Genomic DNA, 24,578 nt, shown 5'->3' with positions numbered 1-24,578 from the left:
GGCAATCAGGTTTTAAGAACTGAATAAAAATTGTATGGATTAATTCCACATTTTAAAATCAATGGGCCTGGATGATGTAGCCATAAGGCTATGTGTACTCTGTTTTATTTAAAGCAAACACAAAACATCAAAGTTCTGTATCAAGAAAAGGTGAATTCTGTAATCTCTTTGTTATGCAGATAAAGCAAATGTGCATCTATTTTGCATAATCTGCTGGTTTGGGGAAGTTTCAAGGTAATGAAAATTCTCTTGAGAGCTAAGATGATTTCCCCCTCTGACTTGTGAGGCATTGCATTGCACCTTCCCATGTCATATTTTTGCAGCCAAGACTAGAAACTTGTTCAACCCAGTACAAAGCAAAAACCAAGCTTCTTGGGATGCTGAATTTTGTATTGAGTGCAAAATTCTATATTTTGTGTAGATTTGTAGAATACAAAGAGTCCTGCCTGCATTCTAGTTACCTGAAAAGGGCCTGGGACTTTGGCGCCAGAAGAATAGAAATGCTGCACCTATCTTTGAAAAATTAGGGCAAAAAGATGTAGGGCCTTGTTTTGGTCTTGTGTTGGTTTGTAGCTGAGGCTATAGGTGAGGTCACAGACTGTACAGTTATATCCCATATAATTCAGTGGAATAAACCAATACTTTAGTAGCCTAGAAAATGAAATGAATGGCAGCATCACTTCTCCCCACATGATTATCTAGCAAGTGGCAGTGCAAGATCAAACCATTGAAAATAAAACTATCCTGCAGTGCTGGTGCAAACCTGACTTAAGTTAAATAAAAGCCTGCAGTCCAAATATATCGCTGATTATATTGAATTAATATATGAACTTCCATCTCTCCAACTCCAGGCCACAAACATTTCTACTTTTGTCTGCTGTCTTACTCACCTGGTTGGTAGTACCCCCCTGCTGAATTCAATGGGCTTCATAGAATCCCACTGTAATGCATTATGCTCAGTTGGGTTCACTTTCCCTTATAATCCATATGAAGAAAGCTAGGAGAGCAAGTGGTGGAGATATGCATAGGCATTAAAATACTTCTCCCCTCCTAACCACCTTTGTACATTAGACATACCCAAGAGAGATCCATTATTCCCCTACCCACGTTCAATTGAAATTTCCTGCTTGGTTTGGGCACCCCTTCCATTGTTAAATTACTATTTCTGACATAAACCCGCCCCCTTTGTTCTGTGGAAATACTGATATCCACGGTCAACAACCCTTTTCTATCCATACCACATCACAAACACCATACACAACAGACAACACAATATAACAGAGACAAGCACACACGTAACAATTTCTGTGTTCTCCCTACTGCCAAGGGAACCTCAACCTGTCTCCTGATGAAAATGCTCTCTTACGTGCAGATAGAAAAACAACAACCCAGCAACCCTGCTATCTCAGTCCACAAAGCAGTCATCTTTTAAGGTTTATAGGTTTGTATTAGGGGTACCTTTTAAAGTCGGCATTCTTTATGACATGAAGGGGCTGAAAAGGAATTTCCTGGGTTGGCAACGTATTAGTGTGAGATTCTAAATTGCTGTGTTCTGGTCCTGGAAGGACAAAGGAGTCAGGAATTCAAGTTGTGAGGTATTGACCCTAATTCCACCTTAGGAATGCCCCACCCACCCACCCTTCAGTATGAGATAACATCAAAACAGAAGGAAGAGGCATCTACTGTCTGTTTCTCCCTGAAAAACACCATCATAATTTAAGAATATGAAGGCTAGACACAGACTTCCAAAGTGAATTATTTGCCAAAGCCACCACCTTCGCAAGCAAGCTTCTTTGTATTCTTTGTCTGGGGCAGGGTGGCTAACCCCCGACTCTGCACATGGCTAGTGGTGACAGGAGTTGTAACCATATTCAACTATCTAAAGGGCTGTCACATGCAAATAGGGGCAAGCTTGGCTTCTCCAGCTCCAGGCTCAATGACTATACTGTATGGTCTAATTGTGTGTTATGCCACACCCCCTCCCAGCAACCAATTTATATTCCGCTACATGCCATGGCAGCCATTTTGTGACTGGCGCCCACAAGCCTCACAATTCAAAATATGCTCACTGGTCCAAAGAATCTGATGACGCCTAGGGAGTGCATAACTCACCTGTGCCAAAATAAGCCAGGCTGCTTTTTGTACTATTTTACAAGCAACTCGATTGTGGTGTGTGTGTCTGTGTGTGTTTTCAAAACTATCATTTAATATTTGGTATCTGAAGAAGTGTGCATGCACACGAAAGCTCATACCAAGAACAAACTCAGTTGGTCTCTAAGGTGCTACTGGAAAGAATTTTCTATTTTGTTTCGACTATGGCAGACCAACACGGCTACCCACCTGTAACTATCATTTAATATATTTTTAATGCATTTCCCTTCAGCTTGGGTAAGAAAGGGTAAACATAACTACCTGCTAGTTTATTTGGGAGTAAAATTAATCATGCACACACAAACACATTCTACATAGAGGCTTATAATTCCATCAAAGTATTAGCCCACACATTTTCTCCTTAATACTCAGAAGTGAATAGCAGTGATAGCTACCAGGTGGGAGTGTTCAAATGAACAGCTTTATCCTGGTATTATGGGTAGCCTTCAGTGAGAATAGCATTCCTTAAACTCCAAAGTATTTTCATATGTACTTTATAAGAGAAAGAAATGCCACAGTTTGCAAATTCTTGGGAGTAAATGGCTCTTTATCCTGCAATTGAACAGCGTGCAAAACTCCCCGAGGTAACAAAGGCCATTTACCACACAGTAAGCATCTTGTGAGAACACGAACAAAGGTTATAATCTTTACAGCCTCATCCCTAGTTGCTAGCCTGGAAAGGAAATAGGGTTGTCACCCGCCCTGCTGTTCCCAGCTTGAGACAATAAAGAAATGGAATAGGACTCGGAGCCCTTTGATCTTCTCTGCCAGTGATCAGAGAGAGGAAAACTTCTCAGAGCCTGGAGACTAGTTTCTTTAATGGTTTTAGCAGACCCCTGTAAAGTATCCTCAGGCCAGGAGACTGCAATGTCATGTTCCTCGCAGGTGTGATATGAATGCAACAATAATTTAAATGTTAGAGTAGGATGTAGAAACCACTTATAGACACTCGCAGGTAATAAGCAGGGGTAAAAAAATATACATAGACCCCCCCCAAAAGATGCTGTGAAACCTGAGAGATTAGCAAGCCACCTATGGCAAGAGCATATGTGAAAACTTTCCAAGTGGTTGAGAAGTTTGTCCAGCAGCAGATAACCAACTTAACCAATTTTGAACTTCCCAGTTTTACTTATTTGGGAACCCCTGATTGCCTAAAATAAAAGCCCATTGACCAGAGAGACTATTGTCATGGTTTGAGTCAAGACATCTGGTAAGCAACTTGTCAGGAAGACTGAGAGGAACCAACTTCTTTATTACTTCCCCAAGGGCTTGTGGTTTCCTCCTCCAAAGAAGCCACTTTCATTCATCCCTGGTTACAGACTGTAGCCAGACTCTGCGCTTTTCAAGGTCTTAACCAGACCTTGCTCCAAATATACAGTACACTGGAGGTTCCTTGGTCTGTTTCCTTGGAAGAATTATTCCTTGGAAGAATTGTGTTGCTCATCTCTTGGGGGTGAAAAGCTGGGATGATGAGTATAAGAACCTAAAAGCATAAGATGAGCCTGCTGCTTTGGGCCATTGGCCCATCTATTTCAGCATCCTGTTCTCATGTGAGATGCCTTTGGGAAGCCCAAAACCAGGACCTGAGCAGAACAGCAGCCCTCTCACCACTTGCGATTCCCAGCAACTGCTATGCAGAGCCAAACTGCCTTCAGCAGCAGAGGCAGAATCTAGCCACTGAGAATCAGCCACATTGAGATTCCTGCATTGCAGGGGGTGGACTAGATGACCCTTGGGGATCCCTTCCAACGCTACAATTCTGTGATTCTGGGGATTCACCAAACTCTCTAGCGAAATTTGGGTAGGGGGCTAGCTGCTCATGGTGGGGTGGGGAGGAGTTCTGTTGCCGAAACAGAAATCCTTGCATTGATTAAACACTTTAGTTGGAATCTGCCCAAGCAAGCCTTATGAGGAACATTTGAAGGAGCTTGGTATTTTTAGTTTGGAAAAGAAGGGACAGAATTGGCGCCTCGGAAGCTTTTATATGTGAAGGGCAGTCTACAAATTTAATAATAATAATAATAATAATAGTTTGCAGAAAGCTTTTGGGACCCATGTGCAAACCCTGCTTTTCTAGTATTTATCACGTTGGTGTCCAAAAACCAGTTCTGTGTTGGCCAAAGCACCCATGAACACCTCCTCTTTGTGGATTCCAGGTATCTGGAATGGGGAAAGACGAACACGGGGCAGGGAGCTGCTTCTCAAAGTCGGCGAGAGAGAACCTGGGACACCTTCGGAGCGCCGATAGGTGAGAAAAGCGCCTCCAAGCCCGGCAGGGGTCGCTCGGCAGCCGGGCAGGTAACTTGGAGGGGAGCGCGGTGCGGGGTGGGAGGGTCGGTGGGTTCCGGCCTCCCTTGCAGGGAGCGGGATTGCTCCTCCCGGGGCCGGAAGCTCCTCCTTGTCCCGGGTGTGCGAGGGGCGGAGCGGGGCTGGGTTGGGCGGCTGGGCCGGCCTGGGCGAAGATTGTCCCGCCGCAGCCTGAGCTGCTCTTTTCTGCGAGCGGCATGGAGTGAGAGCGAGCGAGGGCCGGAGGTGGCCAGCGGGGCGCAGCAGAAGGGGGACGCCGAGGCGAGCGCGAGATGGCTGCAGAGATGGCGCGGGGGCTCCGGCTCCTCCTGCTTTTCGGTGAGTGGGTGGGGTAGGTTGGGGAGAGAGAGAGAGAGCCCTTCTTCGCCCGCCTCGGAGGCCTGGAAGATGCATCGTCCGGCTGCCCCGCGCGGGGCTCCCTCCTTCCTCGCTTTCCATTTGGCGCGAGGGAGCGAAGCACCGCGCTTTTACGCATTGGCTTGGATACTGGTGTGGGTGTGTGGAGAGGCAAGCTGCGCGTCTTCCCTGAAGAATGCGTGCCAGAAAGTGCGAGCCGTGCAGCTCGCGGGTGTGTGTCGAAGGGAGGGCGAGCGGGCGCCTTTCCGCGCGGGGCTTCTTTGTGTCCGCCCGTGAGGCGTCGGAAGGGAGCTTGCGAAGCGGCCGCGCGCTTTCTCTCTCCCTCTCCAGCCATTCAAGCCCCTCTTGGTCCCCAAAGCGCTTCCCATCCCTCTGCCTATCTCCTTGGTTTTGCACCCGCCACGACTGGGCGCGTTTCCCCCTCCTTCCCTCTCTCCCTCCCTCCCTCATTAGACGCAAGCCCAGCAATTGCTCGGTGCCATTCAGACTGAACAGCGGGATCTTGCCCGAGCAGGGAGCCAGGCAACGTCTCTCCTCCTCCCTCCTCCTGGCTGCCTCTAACGTGCTGGTTTGAAAACTGCTGCAAGGAGCGGGGAGAGAGGGGTTGGGAGTGCTTTGGCTGGCTGGAGGAACGAGGGGAACACACGCAAATACTTTTTAATTCCTCCCCAATGGTTCTTCTTTTTGGGAAGCAGGCGCTAGTTGGCGTCTTCAGAGGAGCTTAAAATTACATTCTTGTCCCGTCTGCGACCTAGGTTGTTTGGCTTCTTTATCAGTGCAAGGAAGGGAATTTGTAGGAAGGTAGTTGGTTTAGTTTCTTCACAGGTTGGTCACAACGAGGGAGAATTGCAGGAGGCCGCTGTGCCCTTTGTTGGACTGCTTTAAACCTCGGTAAGAAGTCCGCAGGATCCCGGAGCTTTGCAGATCTCTGGTTTGTAGCCGCCTCCATTAATGAGAGTTTGAAACTACTGGGGCCATTCTGATAAGCTTCAGCCTAATCGCCAGGACAAAAGCTGTAGGGCTCAAACTTCAGAATGAATCTGTTGGATTTGGGTGGCGCTGCAGATTTGGGAAATGAATCCTGAGTTTATCGACTGTCTGGTTCTCAGACTATTGGAGACAACACAGAAGTTCTCAGTATGTTTAATGACCTTGAATATTAAAGTTCCAGTAACTGCTTTGCAGACCTAGCTGTTGAACCTCTTTACAGCAGAGAATTGATTACTTCAATTCAGTCGTCAACAAACTCTTCAGAACAATTTTTATTAGAGAAGCACTTGCTCTCCCACATACTTGGCTGATAATGCAATAACTGATTCCTAGTGTTGACATCAGGCAGGTCATGAACCTGATTATGGGTGAAGTCTCTCTGTGTTAGGGATTGAACCCGTATATAACTTGCACAGGCAGAAAGGTATGTTGAATCAATATTTGGCATGTTGTGCAACTGCATAGACAACGTCCCGTTGCAGTTCTTTGATATTACAAGTCGGAGAAAGTTCTTGCAGCAATTTAGATCTTGGGGAGGATAATCTAATGGAGCCCTACCTTTCTGCTTCACGCGATGAAGAATTAGTTGGTATAGTGCGTGCAAAATAAGACGAGATAACCTATTACTGTTTTCACCCGGCACATTTTCCTTCCAAGGAACAATAGAAATGCTTGCTCATATGTTGTGCTGCCACACAAGAGAGAGTTGCACAAAGTTGGTACATTTGAGGTGGTAAAAAATGTAGAATTTTCACAGTGGAAAGTATTTTTCAGCTTCTCTTAACAGTGATGTTCAATTAATGCTTTTCATAGATAGTTCCCAGAGTACTCTTATGATGCAAAATACCATGCTGGCTGTTGTGTTAGAAGTTCCAAATCTTGTGCATGTGCAATATTCAATTTTCAGGATATTGTACCTAAAATGGTGGAAAATCTCATTCTGAATTTAAAATTAATCTCAAAATATCTATATATACAGAGTGGCATCTACTTATGTCTGCCTTCTGGCACAATGGAAATCTGCTTGCTTGCACAACAGGACTTCCAGTTTCTACCCTTCCCCCTCTGTGCATCCCCAAAAACTGCTCTACTGCAAGGTCAACTGTAGGCTATTTTGGAATTGAGGAAAAAATGCCCTCCTACTTAGATTATTACTTATTGAATTTATATACTGCCTTATACCTGGAGGTCTCAGGATGGTTCACAAAATAAAATCAAAATATAAAAACACGAAATACATAATCAAAATAAAAACAACAACCCAATATCCGCCCCCCTCAAACCCCCACATTTTAAAAGGGCATTGGATGTCAATCAAATCATCCGAAGGCCTGGTTAAAAAGGAACATTTTTGCCTGGCACCCAAAGGTGTATAATGAAGGCACCAGGTGAACTTCCCTGGGGAGAGCATTCCACAGACTGGGAGCCACTGCAGAGAAGACCCGTTCTCGTGTTGCCACCCTCCAGACCTCTGGAGGAGGAGGCTCACGAAGAAGGGCCTCAGAAGATGTTCTCAGGGTCCGGGTAGGTTCATATGGAAAGAGGCAGTCCTTGAGGTATTGCAGTCGTGAGCCATTTAAGGATTTATAGGTCAAAACCAGCACTTTGAATTGGGCCTGGAAACTAATTGGTAGCTGGTGCAGCTTGACCAGGATCGGTGTAATATGCTCAGACCGTCTTGCTCCAGTGAGCAACTTGGTTGCTGAATTCTGCACTAGCTGAAGTTTCTGAACCGTCTTCAGAGGCAGCCCTACATATACTGCATTGCAGTAATCTAACCTTGAGGGTACCAGAGCATGGGCAACAGTAGTTAGGCTATCCTTGTCCAGATAGGGGCATAGCTGGGCCACCAGCCGAAGCTGATGGAAGCCACTCTGGGCCACTGAGGCCACCTGAACCTCGAGCGACGGCAAAGGATCCAGGAGTACCCCCAAGCGATGAACCTGCTCCTTCAGAGGAAGTGCAACAGCATCAAAAGCAGGCGATCTCCTACCCATCTGGTATAGGGAACCACCCACAAACATTGCCTCAGTCTTACCGTATCTGGATTGAGCTTTAGTTTGTTGGCTCTCATCCAGTCCATTACCAAGGCAAGACACTGGTCCAGCACTTCCACTGACTCACCTGCAGATGTAAAGGAGAAATAGAGCTGAGTGACAACGTACTCTGAACCTCCGGATAACCCCACCCAGCGGTTTCATGTAGATGTTAAACAACGTAGGGGATAGGATTCAGCCCTGCGGAACCCCACATTGAAGATTTTCTGGAGCACTGAAGTTGCACTTGGAATATTGGGTGGGAAGATCCCGTAGGCAGAAATGTTGAGAACGTTGATTTCCTATTCATGGTTTCATTCATCACCCTTTTTGGGATTCTTTGGTGGCGCTGTGAGTTAAACCACTGAGCCTAGGGCTTGCCGATCAGAAGGTTGGCGGTTTCGAATCCCCGCGTCGGGGTGAGCTCCCGTTGCTCGGTCCCAGCTGCTGCCAATCTAGCAGTTCAAAAGCACGCCAAAGTGCAAGTAGATAAATAGGCTCTGCTCTGACGGGAAGGTAAACAGTGTTTCTGTGCGCTGCTCTGGTTCGCCAGAAGCGGCTTTGTCATGCTGGCCACATGACTCGGAAGCTGTATGGCGGCTCCCTCGGCTAATAAAGTGAGATGAGTGCCGCAACCCCAGAGTCTGACACGACTGAACCTAATGGTCAGGGGTCCCTTTACCTTTACCTATATTTCTGATGGCAGAGGGGTCTTGTAATTCCTAAGGGTTGTATCCAGCAGAGGTGTCCTGGTAGCACAATGACTTTTCTCTTTGCATCCCCAGTCTTATTATCATCTGCCTCTCTGGAGCAGATGGGGGGGAGTCCTATTATGCAGGCAGAAGTTGGTTACAACCCAAATATCTCCAATTCCCAACCATTAAGAGGTTTGAAGGCAAAAGATTCCTGCATTGTAGGGGGTTGGGCTAGATGACCCTCGTGGTCCCTTCCAACTCTTACCATTCTATGAGGGATCAGCAGTGAGAATTGGCCATCTTGAGCATGATTGGAAGGGACATTACGACAAGAAGTTGATTAGATTCGGGCTGTTGAACCTGAGTCCAGTTTAACTCGGTGGGACTTAAGTTATAACTAACTTGTATCATGGATTCCAGGAGGACCCGAGATCATCCAGCATAGGCTGCAGGCTATGCACACCTACCTGGAGTAAGCTTTCTTGAAAACAAATGTGACCGCCTTCTGAGTGCAATCGCATGAATGCATGATGTTCGCCTGAATCCATTCCAAGGGCCTGATAGGCTAGAAAAGTGTCCATCTATTTTCTTCTCCATATATAGGAGAGCATCTAGTTCAGGGTTTCCCAAACATGGGTCTCCAGCTGTTGTTGGGACTACAATTCCCATCATCCCTGACCGCTGGTCCTGCTAACTAGGGATGATGGGAGTTGTAGTCCGAAAACAACTGGGAGACCCAAGTTTGGGAAACCCTGATCTTGTTGAATGCAAGTACAATACATCTGAAACTGATCACAAAAGCCCAGTTATTTCTTGTGAAATACAGGACGCCTGCAGCACTCGCTCACTCCCCTGACCGGGTGTGCTTCATCTTTCTAAACCTTTAAACGGGGAAATGTTAGCAGCTGCCTACTGCGCCTGGGATGCTGCTTTAGGACTTTGTATTTACATTATTTCCAGCAGATACCGAAAATGCATCATGCGGCTGAACGCATTACATTTCTGAAGTGCTTAAATATTAAGCCGTTCCTCAAAATAGATGCCAAGGGCAAGTAAGCACAAGTACAAGAATAACCCATGAAAGGAGGGTGGAAATGCATGAAAATGATGCTGGTGTGATTAGTTGAAATTACAGGGCAGCATTGTGGGCTCGCTGGATGGAATGGAAGAAACCTTTGAAGTAAGGTAGCTGTTAAGTTGTAAAAGCAGCCCTTATGCTATCCTTAACACCGGAGGTAACATCTGCAGGGGGATGCAGAGCTGAGGCCTGGCATGTGTGTGCCTAGTCAGTAGTAGAATACCGCATTCCTTGCCTAGCATTGCTTTGTTCACCTAGGTATGAAGTCTGGAAAAATCGCCACGTTTCATTTGAACTTTGTTATGTAGTAATTAACAAACCTTGGGCTACTATACATAACTTTGTGAATTTCTCATCTCTTTTAGGTCCCAGTTTTCCCCCATGCTTCCTTTCAAGCTTTACGTGTTTCTGTAAAGAACGGGAAAGCTGTCCTCTTCCCCCCTCCCTTTGTTTGCTGCCTTCACTGCTGATTCATGCCTTAATGCCAGGCCAAACATTTCAGCTTCCACTTCCAGTGCTTTTCACAGAAAACTGATCTGCGATCCAGAAAAAAACGCAAGCTCATACCCAGGCAACTTCCTCACCTTTTCGGCAACTGAATTATTTTAAAATCTGTGTACAGTGTACAGTACATGCAACTTACAATCCGTTGGTAGCAAATAATGGCCCATGAAAATGAGTCCATACAAGAGTAATGTACAAGATGTTAAAAATTTGCCGTCTTCATGAAGTTCAAAGAGGTAGTGCAGCTCTCAGGTATTGATTGCCCCCGAGCATGGCTGAGTGTAGCTCTGTGAGTGTGGATCTTATTACAAGCAAATAAAGCTATTGTTTGCCCACCTGTGAGGCATTCAGCAAGTGTGAGTTTTGAATGCTCTGCCCTCGCAAAGAAGCAACTATATTAGGAGTAGCCCTGCAGATGTTTGTGATGAAGGTCATACTTTGAGCTGAATGAGAGACCTAATCCTCCCCCTTTTCACACTGTCTTGACAACAAACCTTTCCTTGCAGTCCTTTGTGTGGCTTGATGATGATGGAGGAGGTGTAGGATGTCTCAAAGTGTTCTCATCCTGCTCTGCTTTTTTTTTTTTTTAAACCCAAAATATTTAAAGTGAAACATGCAAGGGAGTTATGTCCAGGGACCCAACAACCATCGTGGTGCCTTTCAGATGTTTTGGACTCCAAGTCCCATCAGCTTCAGCCAGCTTGCCCATTGAACCTAGGAACGACCAATGGTCCATCTTAGTCCAGCATCCTGTTCTCACAGTGGCCAACCCTGTGAGAAACCCCCAAGCACAGGCATGGCCAAACTTGGCCCTCCAGCTGTTTTGGGACTACAATTCCCATCATCCGTAGCTGGAGGGCCAAGTTTGGCCATGCCTGCCTAAGCAGGACCTGAGCACAAGAGCACTCTTCCCTCCTGTGGTTTCCCGAGACTGGTATTCAGAAGCATAAACTGCCTTCAAGCATGGAAGTAGAGCATTCATCATCCTTCATGAGCTAGTCAGATATAATGGGAGTTGTGGTCCACAATATTAGGAGGGCCCCTTGTTTACTACCCCTAGAGTTACATGTGAATGGATCATAGAATCATAGAGTTGGAAGAGACCACAAGGGCCATCCAGTCCAACCCCCTGCCAAGCAGGAAACACCATCAAAGCATTCCTGACAGATGGCTGTCAAGCCTCCGCTTAAAGACCTCCAAAGAAGGAGACTCCACCACACTCCTTGGCAGCAAATTCCACTGTCGAACAGCTCTTACTGTCAGGAAGTTCTTCCTAATGTTTAGGTGGAATCTTCTTTCTTGTAGTTTGAATCCATTGCCCCGTGTCTGCTTCTCTGGAGCAGCAGAAAACAACCTTTCTCCCTCCTCTATATGACATCCTTTTATATATTTGAACATGGCTATCAGATCACCCCTTAACCTTCTCTTCTCCAGGCTAAACATACCCAGCTCCCTAAGCCGTTCCTCATAAGGCATCGTTTCCAGGCCTTTGACCATTTTGGTTGCCCTCTTCTGGACACGTTCCAGCTTGTCAGTATCCTTCTTGAACTGTGGTGCCCAGAACTGGACACAGTATTCCAGGTGAGGTCTGACCAGAGCAGAATATAGTGGTACTATTACCTCCCTTGATCTAGACGCTGTATTGGATGTATTGGTTTAGACTACATTGGCAGTCGGCCATCAGCGAAACAACTTTGATTCAAAGCACAGATGATACCTGTTTCTCCAGGACTCAACAAAGTAGCGCTCATTCCGTTTAACTTGCTTTCTTGGGTCAAGAAGGACATGAAGCCTGGGAGCAGGGAATCAAAGCTATTAGGAAGCGCTCCTGCCCAGTGTTGGATTCTGCGTTGCTCCGTACTTTAAAGCCACTCTCGTTCTGTAAATTGCAAGGGTGCGGGTGGAATACTTCTCCATAAAATGCATGCATGCTTTTCTAATGCGCCAATATTGTTGAATGGACATTACCACCCATGGTCATTTTTTCCTCTGCAAATGTATAAAAAAACAATTTTCGGGTCCCGTTGCTGTTTTGTTCCAGTTGCACGGTCTTCCTGAGCCTTGTTCAGTTTTGGTCTCCTCTTTCCTCCCTTCCTTTGCTGCCTGCTGTTTCTGTTTCTGCTGCATCCCAGGCGCCTCCTTCACTTTTGCCTTCACTCCCACTTCGTTGCACATTCTGCCTGCTCAAGTGATCAAAGTACCTTTGGCCTTGAAAGTTAGCACCCCAGTTAAATTAATGGAGGCAAAAGCAGAAAGGTCGTTTTTAATAAACCAGATGTTCTTAAAAAACAAAAACAAAACCCCCTTCAGCTACTTATTTTGGGCCTGTGGTTGTGCAGAGAACTCTCCTAATGGTCTCTTAGTTTTCCTCCCCTCCCCCCTTTGCATTGGAAAACAAGAGTTCATATATATGCCTACCAACTCAGATGGCTTTAGGAGAGGATAAGGCAGATAAGTTTTTGGTGGCTACTAGCCACATTTAATATGTTTTACCTCCGTTGTCAGACACAGTATACCTCTAAATGCCAACGGCTGGGAATCACAAGTGGGGAGGGAGTGTGCTGTTGTCCTCTGGTTCTGCTAGTTATCCGGCTGACTATTATGAGAATGGGGATCTGGACTAGATAGGCTACTATATGTCCTCAGGTTGCATAATCAGTGCGCCATCTTTGGTCATTTGTTGTTGTTGTTGTTGTTGTTGTTGTTGTTGTTCAGTCGTTCAGTCTTGTCCGACTCTTCATGACCCCATGGACCAGAGCACGCCAGGCACTCCTGTCTTCCACTGCCTCCCGCAGCTTGGCCAAACTCATGCCAGTCGCTTCGAGAACACTGTCCAACCATCTCATCCTCTGTCGTCCCCTTCTCCTTGTGCCCTCCATCTTTCCCAACAACAGGGTCTTTTCCAGGGAGTCTTCTCTTCTCATGAGGTGGCCAAAGTACTGGAGCCTCAACTTCAGGATCTGCCCTTCCAGTGAGCACAGAGGGCTGATTTCTTTAAGGATGGAGAAGTTTGATCTTTTTGCAGTCCATGGGACTCTAAAGGGTCTCCTCCAGCACCATAATTCAAAAGCATCAATTCTCCGGCGATCAGTCTTCTTTATGGTCCAGCTCTCACTTCCATACATTACTACTGGGAAAACCATAGCTTTAACTATATGGACCTTTGTCAGTAAGGTGATGTCTCTGCTTTTTAAGATGCTGTCTAGGTTTGTCATTGCTTTCCTCCCAAGAAGCAGGCGTCTTTTAATTTCGTGACTGCTGTCACCATCTGCAGTGATCATGGAGCCGAAGAAAGTGAAATCTCTCACTGCCTCCATTTCTTCCCCTTCTATTTGCCAGGAGGTGATGGAACCAGTGGCCATGATCTTAGTTTTTTTGATGTTGAGCTTCAGACCATATTTTGCGCTCTCCTCTTTCACCCTCATTAAAAGGTTCTTTAATTCCTCCTCACTCCTCACTTTTGGTCATTAAAATATATAAAGCAGTGTTCTTAGTGGCTGAGCCACAAACGAAAATTCCCCTTGCATGGAATGCTAATCCAAAATCTAACCTTTGAATATTTTTGGGAAAGCACAACCGGGTGGCTTGAGGATTCTGCTGGCCCAAGCTGCTACCCATTGGATTTGACTCTTCTCAAAGATTGGGGGCTTGTGTTAGCAGAATGGCTGCTGCAGTATACACAATGGGCTCTGAACCGATCACTTTTTGCCATTTTGGGGAATGCTTTCCAGACATCACAAAGTGTGGACTACTCAGCAGCATTCTCTGTAGAGTCCCTTTGTAATTTCATAGCTGTTGCCCCCAGTGGCACAACAAGTCAGAAGGTTAATCAGAAGGTTGGCGGTTCGAGCCCACCCAGGGACGGTTGTGGGCAGGATTCCTGCATTGCACTAGATCAAGGACGTCCAACTCCCAGGAAACTGCAAATAGAAAACTGGCAGTGATCTACCCCTTTTTTGAGGGGTTCAGGTCAAAGTTGTTGAACTTTTTATTGGTGGTTTTTTTTCTAAAAATGGGAAAGAAAATGTCAAAATTTATTAAAGGGGAAAGGAGGAAAGTCGCTCACTAAAAGATCGCTAGGGAAAAAAAACAGCCTCACAGTGAAAACTCCATCTTCCATTCTAGCGATCATGCACAAATGGAGGACGGGGCCAGGAAAAGGATCCCGCAATCGACTGGTCAACCTGTTGGATATCCCTGCACTAGATGACCCTCAGGGTCCCTTCCCACTGATTCTAGGGTTAGCTGCCGACTAGACTGGGATCTTGATAAGAGAACAGTTCTGCCAGAAGGCTCCTGCTCCCCCCCCACCCCCAAAATCCAGGTTTTGCCTCCTTGCAGTCTTTCCTCACTGCAGCAGCCCATTCTCATGCTATTCCTTTGCCCCTCTCATTCATCCTGTTACTCCCTGCATAACCACAGGAGGGAAAGGAATGCTGGAAACATGACTCTTAAGTGCATTTTGAGAGTAGTTACCTTGTGGGCACTTAACCCATAGGAGGGTGGTGCTTTTTTGCCAGATTACATACGTAAGGTTGCATGCCTCTGTTGTTAGATGCCAGAGGGTAGGAACTTCTCTTTGCCTCTTGCTAACAGTCCCAGATTCTTGTGTGTGTCCACCCCCCCCCCGCAAACTCTTTTTGGCCATGGGGTAATGGGAGTCTGGCATACCTGTCAGTAGTTATTGGGCAGGGCTAGGCTTCCACCCTGATTTCGGGCGGCTTGTAGGTTGCCCATATTCGCAAATGGCTCTTTCCCTCACACACTCTTGCAGAGTACTACTGTGTTTTCTTTGGCACCCTAATGAACACTTTTGAAAGCTCTCCTGTTTTTGAAAAGCCATCTTGACTGGAATGTGCATTCTCGCCCGCTCGGTTTAATGAAATGTTTGTCGCTTTCAAGCTCTGTTTATAACCACAAGGCTGCACTTTAGCAATGCTGGATGTGTCTGTGGGAAGGGCCTTTTGTGCCCCTAAGAACCGATATTCAGAGCTTGCAGCTCTGCTCCTTTCCGCATTTTAAAAAGCTGTGTTTTTGGGCACTGCTTGTTATCTGACTGGGGGACAGGGGGTGGGGGTGGACCAGACTACTGCTACTACTACTACTACTAGTACACCCACCCATCTGGGTGTAAGCCATTCTGGGTGGCTTCCAACACATATAAAAACATAACAAGATGTCATACATCCCAATACAGGGGTGCCTTCAGATGTCTTCTAAAAGTGGTGTAGTTCTTTATCTTCTTGGCATCTCAATGTTCTCCATGCAGGCTACTTGCAATAAGTCTTTATGTCATAAATTAAAATTCTTTTTATAAGCAAACCCCCCCTTTTGACCCCCCCCCCTCCCCCAATAGATTATATTGAGCTAGGCAGAAAGCTATTGGGTTGGATCAGTTAGTTTCACTTGATTCCCATTGAACAGGATGGACAATAACCTTGTTAATACATAACTTCCGCTTCTCAGGTTTGTGGTTTAAGTTACTCTTTCCAGGTAGATAGCCAGATCCTTCTCTCCTGGCTAAACAATGCTGCTTTCCACCCCCACTAAGTCATTCACTAATCCTTCTGACTCAGTAATTGCTGAAATCTGGTTAGGGTAGTTCTTGGGTAAACTGAATCCCAGGGGATGACATTCCTTGCTAAGGAACAACTTTAATCCACCCTAGGAATCTGCCCAGGAACTCCTTGTTTTAATTCCTAGGTCAGGCCCAAAGCCGCATTCCCATTCTGGGCAACTTTCCAAGGGCCACACGGCAATAGCGGGGCAACAAATGCTACTTTTGTACACTGGGCTAGTTTCTGCACACAGTCACACACCCTTCTCTGTCCTGTATCTAGACCAGTGTTCCCCAACCTTGGGCCTCCAGCTGTTTTCAGACTACAATTCCCATTATCTCTGACCACTGGTCTTGCTAGCTAGGGATGATGGGAGTTGTAGTCCAAAAACAGCTGGAGGCCCAAGGTTGGGGAACACTGATCTAGACCGAGCGAGAGGCATCGTCGGAGTCCATTGAAACATTCTGTTACTACAATGCCTCCTCTTTCAGTTGCTTACTCAGTTTCATTTGCCATCTCAAGATTTCCTTGAGCATTTTGATCAGAGAGGCGATAGCCTGTCTCCAGTACAGTGGACTCTCTGGATACAAATGTAATTTGTTCCAGGGGTCCGTACGTACCCCGAAAAATCTGCAAGTAGAGATGCTGTTTCTGTGCAAGTGCGCAGAGCGAAACCCGGAAGAATCAACTTCCGGGCTTGCCACGTCCGCAACCCGAAAATTACGTTACCTGAAGGTAACGTAACCTGAGGGGCCACTGTACTAGATTACTGATTCATGTGGAGAAGTCCTTTTGTTTTCGTGCTTGTTTTATAAACTAAAAGGCACAACACAAAAGGAAAAGGGGGTGAAGAGGGATGAGGAAAACAAGCTCAGTTACCTGGTGGTTCTCAGCATTCCCAGCTTAAATGGAAATAAGAAGAAGAAGAAGAAGAAGAAGAAGAGTTTGGATTTGATATCCCGCTTTTCACTACCCGAAGGAGTCTCAAAGCGGCTAACATTCTCCTTTCCCTTCCTCCCCCACAACAAACACTCTGTGAGGTGAGTGGGGCTGAGAGACTTCAGAGAAGTGTGACTAGCCTAAGGTCACCCAGCAGCTGCATGTGGAGGAGCGGAGACACGAACCCGGTTCCCCAGATTACAAGTCTACCACTCTTAACCACTACACCACACTGGCTCTCATACTGTAGTTTGACCCCTGACCATTAGGTCCAGTCGTGGACGACTCTGGGGTTGCGGCACTCCTCTCACTTTACTGGCTGAGGAATCCGGTGTACAGCTTCCGGGTCATGTGGCCAGCATGACTAAGCTGCTTCAGGCAAACCAGAGCAGCACACGGAAATGCCGTTTACCTTCCCACCAGAGTGGTACCTATTTATCTACTTACACTTTGACGTGCTTTTGAACTGCTAGGTTGGCAGGAGCTGGGACCAAGCAACGGGACCTCACCCCATTGCGGGGATTCAAACCACCAGCATTCTGATCAGCAAGCCCTAGGCTATATGGTTTAACCCACAGCGCCACCCGTGTCCCTCACTGTGATGAGTGGTTTATGATAAATAGGGAGAGCCTGTGATTCAGCTCTTGTAAGGTGGCCACAAAGCTTCGTCTACTCTATCACAGATGATGATGAGGAAAATTTTGGGAAGAGTTACTAACCTTTGCAACCTCACTGCTCCTTACATCATGCTTGTACTACTTTCCGAGATTTGAGAGCTAAGAATGCTAGGACTTCAGACGTATTAAGCAAAATGCGAAAGCCATGCCATGGCTTAGAGAAGCTGGTTTTAGATGGAATTTGCCATGGGGTTGCAGAACTTCAGTCCTTGGACACTTCAGACCCAAGAATTCAGTATTTTTAGGCCAAGTGAAACCATCACAGTGTCTTTCGTTTTCGAGAGGCGATAATTCCGTTTCTGTCATTCTGACAAGTGGTACTTTTCCTCTGCAGCAATGCTGGCAGAATTCACAAGCCAATAAATGCGCCTGCAAGTTGTGCATCAAAATCAAAGAGAGAGATTATCCAGGGATATGACTTGTGACACTGTGACAGGCCCAAGCCTTCCCCTTGCTCCCCTCGTGCCCCCAGTTGTATTTTGCCCTTGATTAATAGAACATCTCAAGGCCACTGTGTTAGCATATGCCACCTGCTTCCTAAAACGCAATAAGGTAGCCCTTTCTGAAGTGCTGAAAGCACCAAATAAATTGCAATAACATTGTTTGGCAGGTGCACATCTCTGGAGTCTCTTGGCCGGCAAGACGGTGAACTGATGTGAGAACAGCAGGTTCCCTTCAGGGGAGTTGGACTACTCCCAAGAGTCACTTCTGCTCAAGACAGGGTTGAAATGTAGAGGAACAGGCTCTATGTTCCTTTCCAGCAAGGAGAGTAGTTTGCAATGTGCTTTGTAGTGTAGGTTGCTTCTTGAAGACTCCTTCCTTGTATTCATGAACACTTGTGCTAAGCAGAGTTAAGAGATTAACATACACAGCTGTACCTTGGTTCTTGGAGCAGAATGCGTTCCGGGAGTCGAACGGAACCGTTCGAAAACCAAGGCGCGGCTTCCGATTTGCTGCAGGAGCGTCCTGCAGCCAGTTGGAAGCTGCGCAGGACATTCGGCTTCCGAAAATCATTCGGAAACCGGAACACTCACTTCTGGTTTTCGATCATTCGGGAGCCGAAACGTACGAGTTTGGCAACCAAGGTACGACCGTATAAGCTAATTGACGAATGGCACCTTAAACCTAGGTTATGGTCGCCACAACAGAATGTCTAGGCACCATTCCCCCCCGAAAATGTATTAATAATAAAAATAATAATTTCATCTCATTTCTGCTTTATATTTTAAAGAACCAATCCCAAAGCAGTTTACAGCATCATTAAAACATCAGACAAAACAATCCAGAATAAAACAAATTCAAGAGAAATATTACAGATCCATCTCTAAGTGACATTTTGCTTTCCCCATATTCATTTACCGTATTTTTCCATGTAAAGGACTAGGTTTCCCCCCCTAAAAAATAATGTCAAAAATTAGGGGGGCGTCTTATCATCTTCCCCCTTTTCTTAAATCTGAGTCTCCCCAAATAGGGGGCATCTTATACATGGGGGCACCTTATAGACAGAAAAATACGGTACCTCTGGCCCTAACTGTTCCCCTACAAAACAAAATTCACCACACGCCATTGCATCCTTTATAGCAGCCGCTAAGTATGCTTTTGGTGCTGCATAAATGATGTATGAGTAGTGACAGGTGCAGAGATAATGCATTCAGAAAAGTCTGCACCTTCTGATCAGCCAAGAAACAACTTGCAGTAAATGCTACCTGCGATAAACGGTTGAAACCTATATAGCCTATGGGGTGGGGGGAATCAATGGATCTCAAGTCAGCAGGTGTAAGCAAGACCCTTTACCTTTGAAGCTGAAGTTCAGGTATCATAGGCAGCGGCTAACTTGGAAGAATAACGTAGGAGCCACGATCCTGTACAGATCATGCTTCCCGCTGCAAGGAAAATAAAAATTGCACGTTGAAAAAAACCAACAACAACACAACTTGTTATTTTGCTTTGGCCCCGAGCAAGTTTGCTGTTCGCATGAGACCTATCTGAGATGGTTGTCAATTGGAGTAGGCTGTGTTTATAGGGCAGCTTCCTAGGTTGATAGGGCTACAGAAATGCTTTCGGTTTACATGAAGGGGTCATGTAAATATCTCAGATTCCTAGGCAGCGTCAACATAGTATGTTGGATGTGCTTAGTGCCCGGTATTTACTTTGGCCCTGGGCACGGCTGAATGCAAAGTCTGCAGTTTTTAAGTGTAGAGGTGGCCCTCTGTTCTGGAAACACTTTTTATTGCCACCAGTCTCTTCTGGTATGCAAATGAACATTAAACATTTATACAAATATTGCTAAGGGTTGCATTTCAGTGGCATTGGCCCTGTACAAGTCATTTCTACAAGTTTATGTAGTGTACAATCAAAAGAACTTAAAACTTTTTAAGTGCCAAAGAGAATTAAGGCTGCAGTCCAATGTATGCTTGAAGTAATCCCAGTGAACTCGTTGGGGCTACTTTGGAGTATACGAAGGATTGAATCATAAACCAGACACACCGTGTCCATTTTTCAGTACTTCTTGCATATGCATTGCTATAGCTTTCTTCAAATAAGGAAAGTATACATCTTCTCATGTTTAAGTTAACAGGATATATTTATTTTATATCCTGCACCTTCAAAACATAAAAAATTCCTTCCAGCAGCACCTTAGAGACCAACTAAGTTTGTTCTTGGTATGAGCTTTCGTGTGCATGCACACTTCTTCCGATACAAGAACAAACTTACTTGGTCTCTAAGGTGCTACTGGAAGGAATTTTTTATTTTATTTTGTTTTGACTATGGCAGACCAACACGGCTACCTACCTGTAACTTCAAAACATATATATTCCTCTAACTCATAGAATCATAGAATTGTAGAGTTGGAAGGGACCATGAGGGTCATCTAGTCCAACTCCTTGCAATGCAGGAATCTTTTGCTCAACGTGGGACTTGAACCCACGGCCCTGAGATTAAGAGTCTCATGCTCTACCAACTGAGCTATAAATATGTGGCAACTCGCCAGCTCTCTTGACAGTTTGATTTATGGATGCATTTTAGCTGTATACCACATTGGTCTAAGTAGGGTTGCCCAACCAATTAAGAAATCTCAATTTACTGAGCAGTGTGTGTTTTAGTTGATTCATTTATTAAATTTGCACATTCTGGATCAGGCTACATAGAAGTAAATCCCATCCATTTAGATAGGGCTTACTTTTAAGAAAATCTGGTAGTAAATTATGAGTAGTAAATCTGGTAGCAAACTATTAAGCCACCCGAGTCTTTGTTGTCCAACTGAATACTTTCGTTGATGTTGGTAATTCTGTACATTTATCATATTCCATATTGGATAGTCTCCTATAACCCAGTAAATGCTCCTTTGGGTTGGGGTGCAGTTCTGTTTTATCACACTTTCCAAAGCTTTTTCTCAGAATATTCATTTGAAAACAACACCTTTTCTTTTAATTTCTTTTACAACAAATTAGTCCTTTCTGTTATAGAAATGTGAGAATGTATGTAGCAAGAGCACATGTTGCTTTTTTGGGGGGGGGCACAGGAACACTAGAACTTCCTAGAACTTGAACCACCAGGACCTTTTCTTTAAACTGACATGAAAGGAGCATATCCTTAGGTAACTAAGGGACGTTAGGTGAGTTTCCTGCTTCTCTACTGACTTGCCGCTCAGATTCCTAAGATCAAAGCCCAGGCTTATCAAGTATAGGGTGGCATAAGTAAACAGCCAACTCAATAGCTGGTAAGTAAACTTATTCACATCTCTGGATGCTTAAAAGCTAGTTCTTGGTAATGGAATGCAGACTATTTCACATTGGCTATGAAACTGGAGTTTTTGAAGTTTAATTTATTATGAATATGTGTGTGTTTGTTTGTGTGGAGTTGAGGCTCCAGTACTTTGGCCACCTTGTGAGAAGAGAAGACTCCCTAGAAAAGACCCTGATGTTGGGAAAGATGGAGGGCACAAGGAGAAGGGGATGACAAGAGGATGAGATGGTTGGACAGTGTTCTCGAAGCGACTAGCATGAATTTGGCCAAACTGCGGGAGGCAGTGAAAGATAGGCGTGCCTGGCGTCCTCAGGTCCATGGGGTCACGAAGAGTTGGACACGACTGAACAACAACAACAAGAAGAAGTGTGTTTGTATAGTTGTGGACAGGTTCTGTTACACAGGGCTCTCTGCGGAACCGGATGCCATCACTGGTATTTTTAGAGGAATTCCATTTTGTGTTTGTGTGTAGGGGACTTAACGGCTAGAATTGTTTAACTCATACATGGGGAACCTTTGGCTTGCCTGTTACTAATGGTATAAGCAGCGTTCGTTCGAAATTTGCCAGGCGCATTTTGCACCTGGCTATTGGCCACTTTGCGAACGAGTGAAGATGCCCAAATGACACGGTGACACCTGATGTCTCCATCATCTGGAGATGCATGCCTGGGGATCCTTATCTGCACAAGCAGAATGCATTTCAGGAACCAAAAAAGTTTTATTGAAAGATAAAACTTTAGAGCCATCTGGCCCAAAAATAGCAACTAGGCATTCTGTTTTGGTGATTATAACCCTTGTTTAGGCAGCCATTTGGTGCCTATCTTATATATCTTAGTATAAGGACAGATTTTTGTTTATAACAGTTTCAAAAGTGATGAAGCCAGGTCACTTGCTGTGAGAGATGGGATTTTCTCTCTCAGGCAGAAATGTGGGACAGAAAATCTTCTGTAGTAGAAAGCGGACTTTGTTTTTCCATGGAAAATTCTATTTCCAAAAATGCGGCGTTTAATTAGTAAAATAATGAATGGCTGCCCTGCCATTCAAACTGGGCAGTTTCATAGTTGACATTTCCCCCACTAATATCTGGGAAATAGCTAGATGCATTAAATTTCACCATGCCTTAGATATTGATGGTTTTCAGTGCTTTCTCTCTCTCTCTTTTCAGTTAAACAATGGCCCCATTCATACCTCATGGTAAACCATAATTAATTTTTTTTAAAAGCAACTGTTGCTCTGTAAGAGAATTTCAAAATCCACAGCTGACTAATGCCTTTATTAGGACCAACCAAAATATCACAGAAGTGTGGTAAGCTTTCAAGTCTCTGAGTCTACAAGCCGACCTCACAACCACAGCAGCCTAATTTTTCTACTTTTTGATTTTAAATTTTTCCTCCTTCCCCACACCCCCTGCTTTGTGTAACGTTTCGCAGGATGAAGAGTTCTGTTCATCATGCAAAATGTTGCACAAGGAAACAAAAGGCAAAAATTAGGCTTCAAAATATTTTAGATCCTTCTCTAAGTGACATGTAGCTTTCCCCATATTTATTTACCTGCTTAATTTATAGAGCTGCCCCATAGCAGAAGGACTCTCTGGGTGTCAGACTAGGTCCTGGGAGATGAGGGCTGAAACCCCCACTCAGTCATGAAGCTCACTGGAGTCAGCCACAGCCTCTTGACCTACCTCACAGGGTCGTTGTGGGGATTAAATGAGGAGGGGCTGAACCATGTCATTCGTGGTGGGATGTAAATGCAATAAATAAGCTCTTCTGCTTACCTGCTTAAGAAAACAGGAGGGGGCAGCCAGATGGAGATGTCAGTCAAAAACCTGGTATCCAGAGATCTCCCAATGTTTGCAGTTGGACCCATGTCAATTGCAAAATGCGCCTGGCGCCTGGCTAATTTCTAACCCAATCAAACGTCCAGGTCGCTTCCGCACCATACATTGGAAGCACATGGCTTTCTGCAAAGAATCTCGGGATCTCTGGTTTAAGCGTGCTGGCAATTGTAACACTGCGAAGGAGTTCCCTTGGACTCTTTCGAGGAAGCCATGTGCTCCAAATGAATGGCATGGATGTGACCATAGTTGGGAGTACTGGTGTTGAGAGCCAGTGTGGTGTAGTGGTTAAGAGCTGTAGACTTGTAATCTGGTGAACCGGGTTCACATCTCCACTCCTCCACATGCAGCTGCTGGGTGACCTTGGGCTAGTCACACTTCTCTGAAGTCTCTCAGCCCCACTCACCTCACAGAGTGTTTGTTGTTGTGGGGGAGGAAGGGGAAGGAGAATGTTAGCCGCTTTGAGACTCCTTCGGGTAGTGATAAAGCGGAGTATCAAATCCAAACTCTTCTTTTTGTAATTTTACAAGCTGTTTAAATATATTAACACAACACTACCTTTGCCAACCAGGTGCCCTGCAGATGTTTTGGAGTACAACTACATGTTCTGGCTGGGGATGGTGGCATTGGTAGCCCAAAACATCTAAAATAGCATCTGGCTGGCAAAGGCTGACATAACGCCTCCCTTTGGTTGTACAGTTGAACCTCGAGTTGCGGACATAATCTGTCCCGGAGGCACGTCCACAACTCGAAGTGTTTGAATCCAGAAACGTTGTGTCTGTGCAAGTGGCGAACCCGGAAGTAACCGTTCCAGTACTTCCGGGTTGCCGCGGGACGCAAATTGAAAAGACGTAACCTGAAGCGGACACAACTTGAGGTATGACTGTATTTACTAAAGAATTTTTTGTGGTACCCTAAATTGACTGGGATTTTATTTAGCAAGTCAGTTAAACGTGCTAAATAAAATCCCAGTCAATTTAGGGTACCACAAAAAAATTCTGGAAAAACCACCTAACTCCCTATCCCCTTTTAGACCTGTAGTACAGTAGTTGCTTGTTCCTTTGCTTCTAGTTTGCAGATTGAAGTTTGTGTTTGAGATTGAGAAACACTTGAGATGTTATGCGGAACAGATCCAGCTAAAATTTAAGTAGTTCAGCCCATAAGCTACTATCAAGAGCACAAATCCAATTAAAAAGCCTTAGCCTAGTAAGAAGGCTAATACGCTGGCATGAGCTCATCGGAGCCGCTGCTTTTTGTATTAGGTGCATCACTTTCTGTGAAGTAAGGAACCTGAGAGCCCAAAATATGCAGCGCGATGCATTCAATTATCTATGTATAACCTGACCCTTGCTAGAAGCAGCCACCACAGCAGCAAAAAACTCAGTTTCTCCTTCTCTAGTGTTGATGACCATGCATCCCAGAGCATTGGGAAGCCTCAGTGCAACTTAGGTAGGATATAGGAGGGCATCAGCCTGCAGAATCAGGCCAGTGGCCCGTCTTGCCCAGTATCCTGTTTTCATCGTGGCCAAACAGATACATCCCTGGGAGAAGAAGAACCCCACAAGCAGGACCTGAGTGCAACCCCAAGACCATTGGTTCCTGAGTAGAGCTATTCACTGGCAATATTAAACAGATATGGGACAGGGCACTTGTTTGCAGCATAAGCGCCGCTGCTGTACTGCAGACTTCCAACATAGCATTCCAG

The 24,578-nt window shown here is 45.4% G+C and overlaps 1 protein-coding gene across 1 annotated transcript in view; it reads left to right on the top strand.

Moving 5' to 3' along the window:
• Positions 1 to 4,561: 4,561 nt before the first annotated feature.
• The window catches only part of PTK7 (protein tyrosine kinase 7 (inactive)), a 103,924-nt gene continuing 83,907 nt past the window's right edge, over positions 4,562 to 24,578 (top strand). Inside the window, exon 1 of the mRNA XM_033144934.1 lies at positions 4,562 to 4,776. Coding sequence (XP_033000825.1) covers positions 4,731 to 4,776 — 46 coding nt within the window. The 5' untranslated portion in view covers positions 4,562 to 4,730. The remainder of the gene's footprint in view (positions 4,777 to 24,578) is intronic.

Source organism: Lacerta agilis, chromosome 3 (genome assembly GCF_009819535.1).
Source record: "Lacerta agilis isolate rLacAgi1 chromosome 3, rLacAgi1.pri, whole genome shotgun sequence".
Lineage (NCBI taxonomy): Eukaryota > Metazoa > Chordata > Lepidosauria > Squamata > Lacertidae > Lacerta > Lacerta agilis.
Note: the sequence above shows the minus strand (reverse complement) of the source record. Positions and strands in the feature narration are given on the sequence as shown.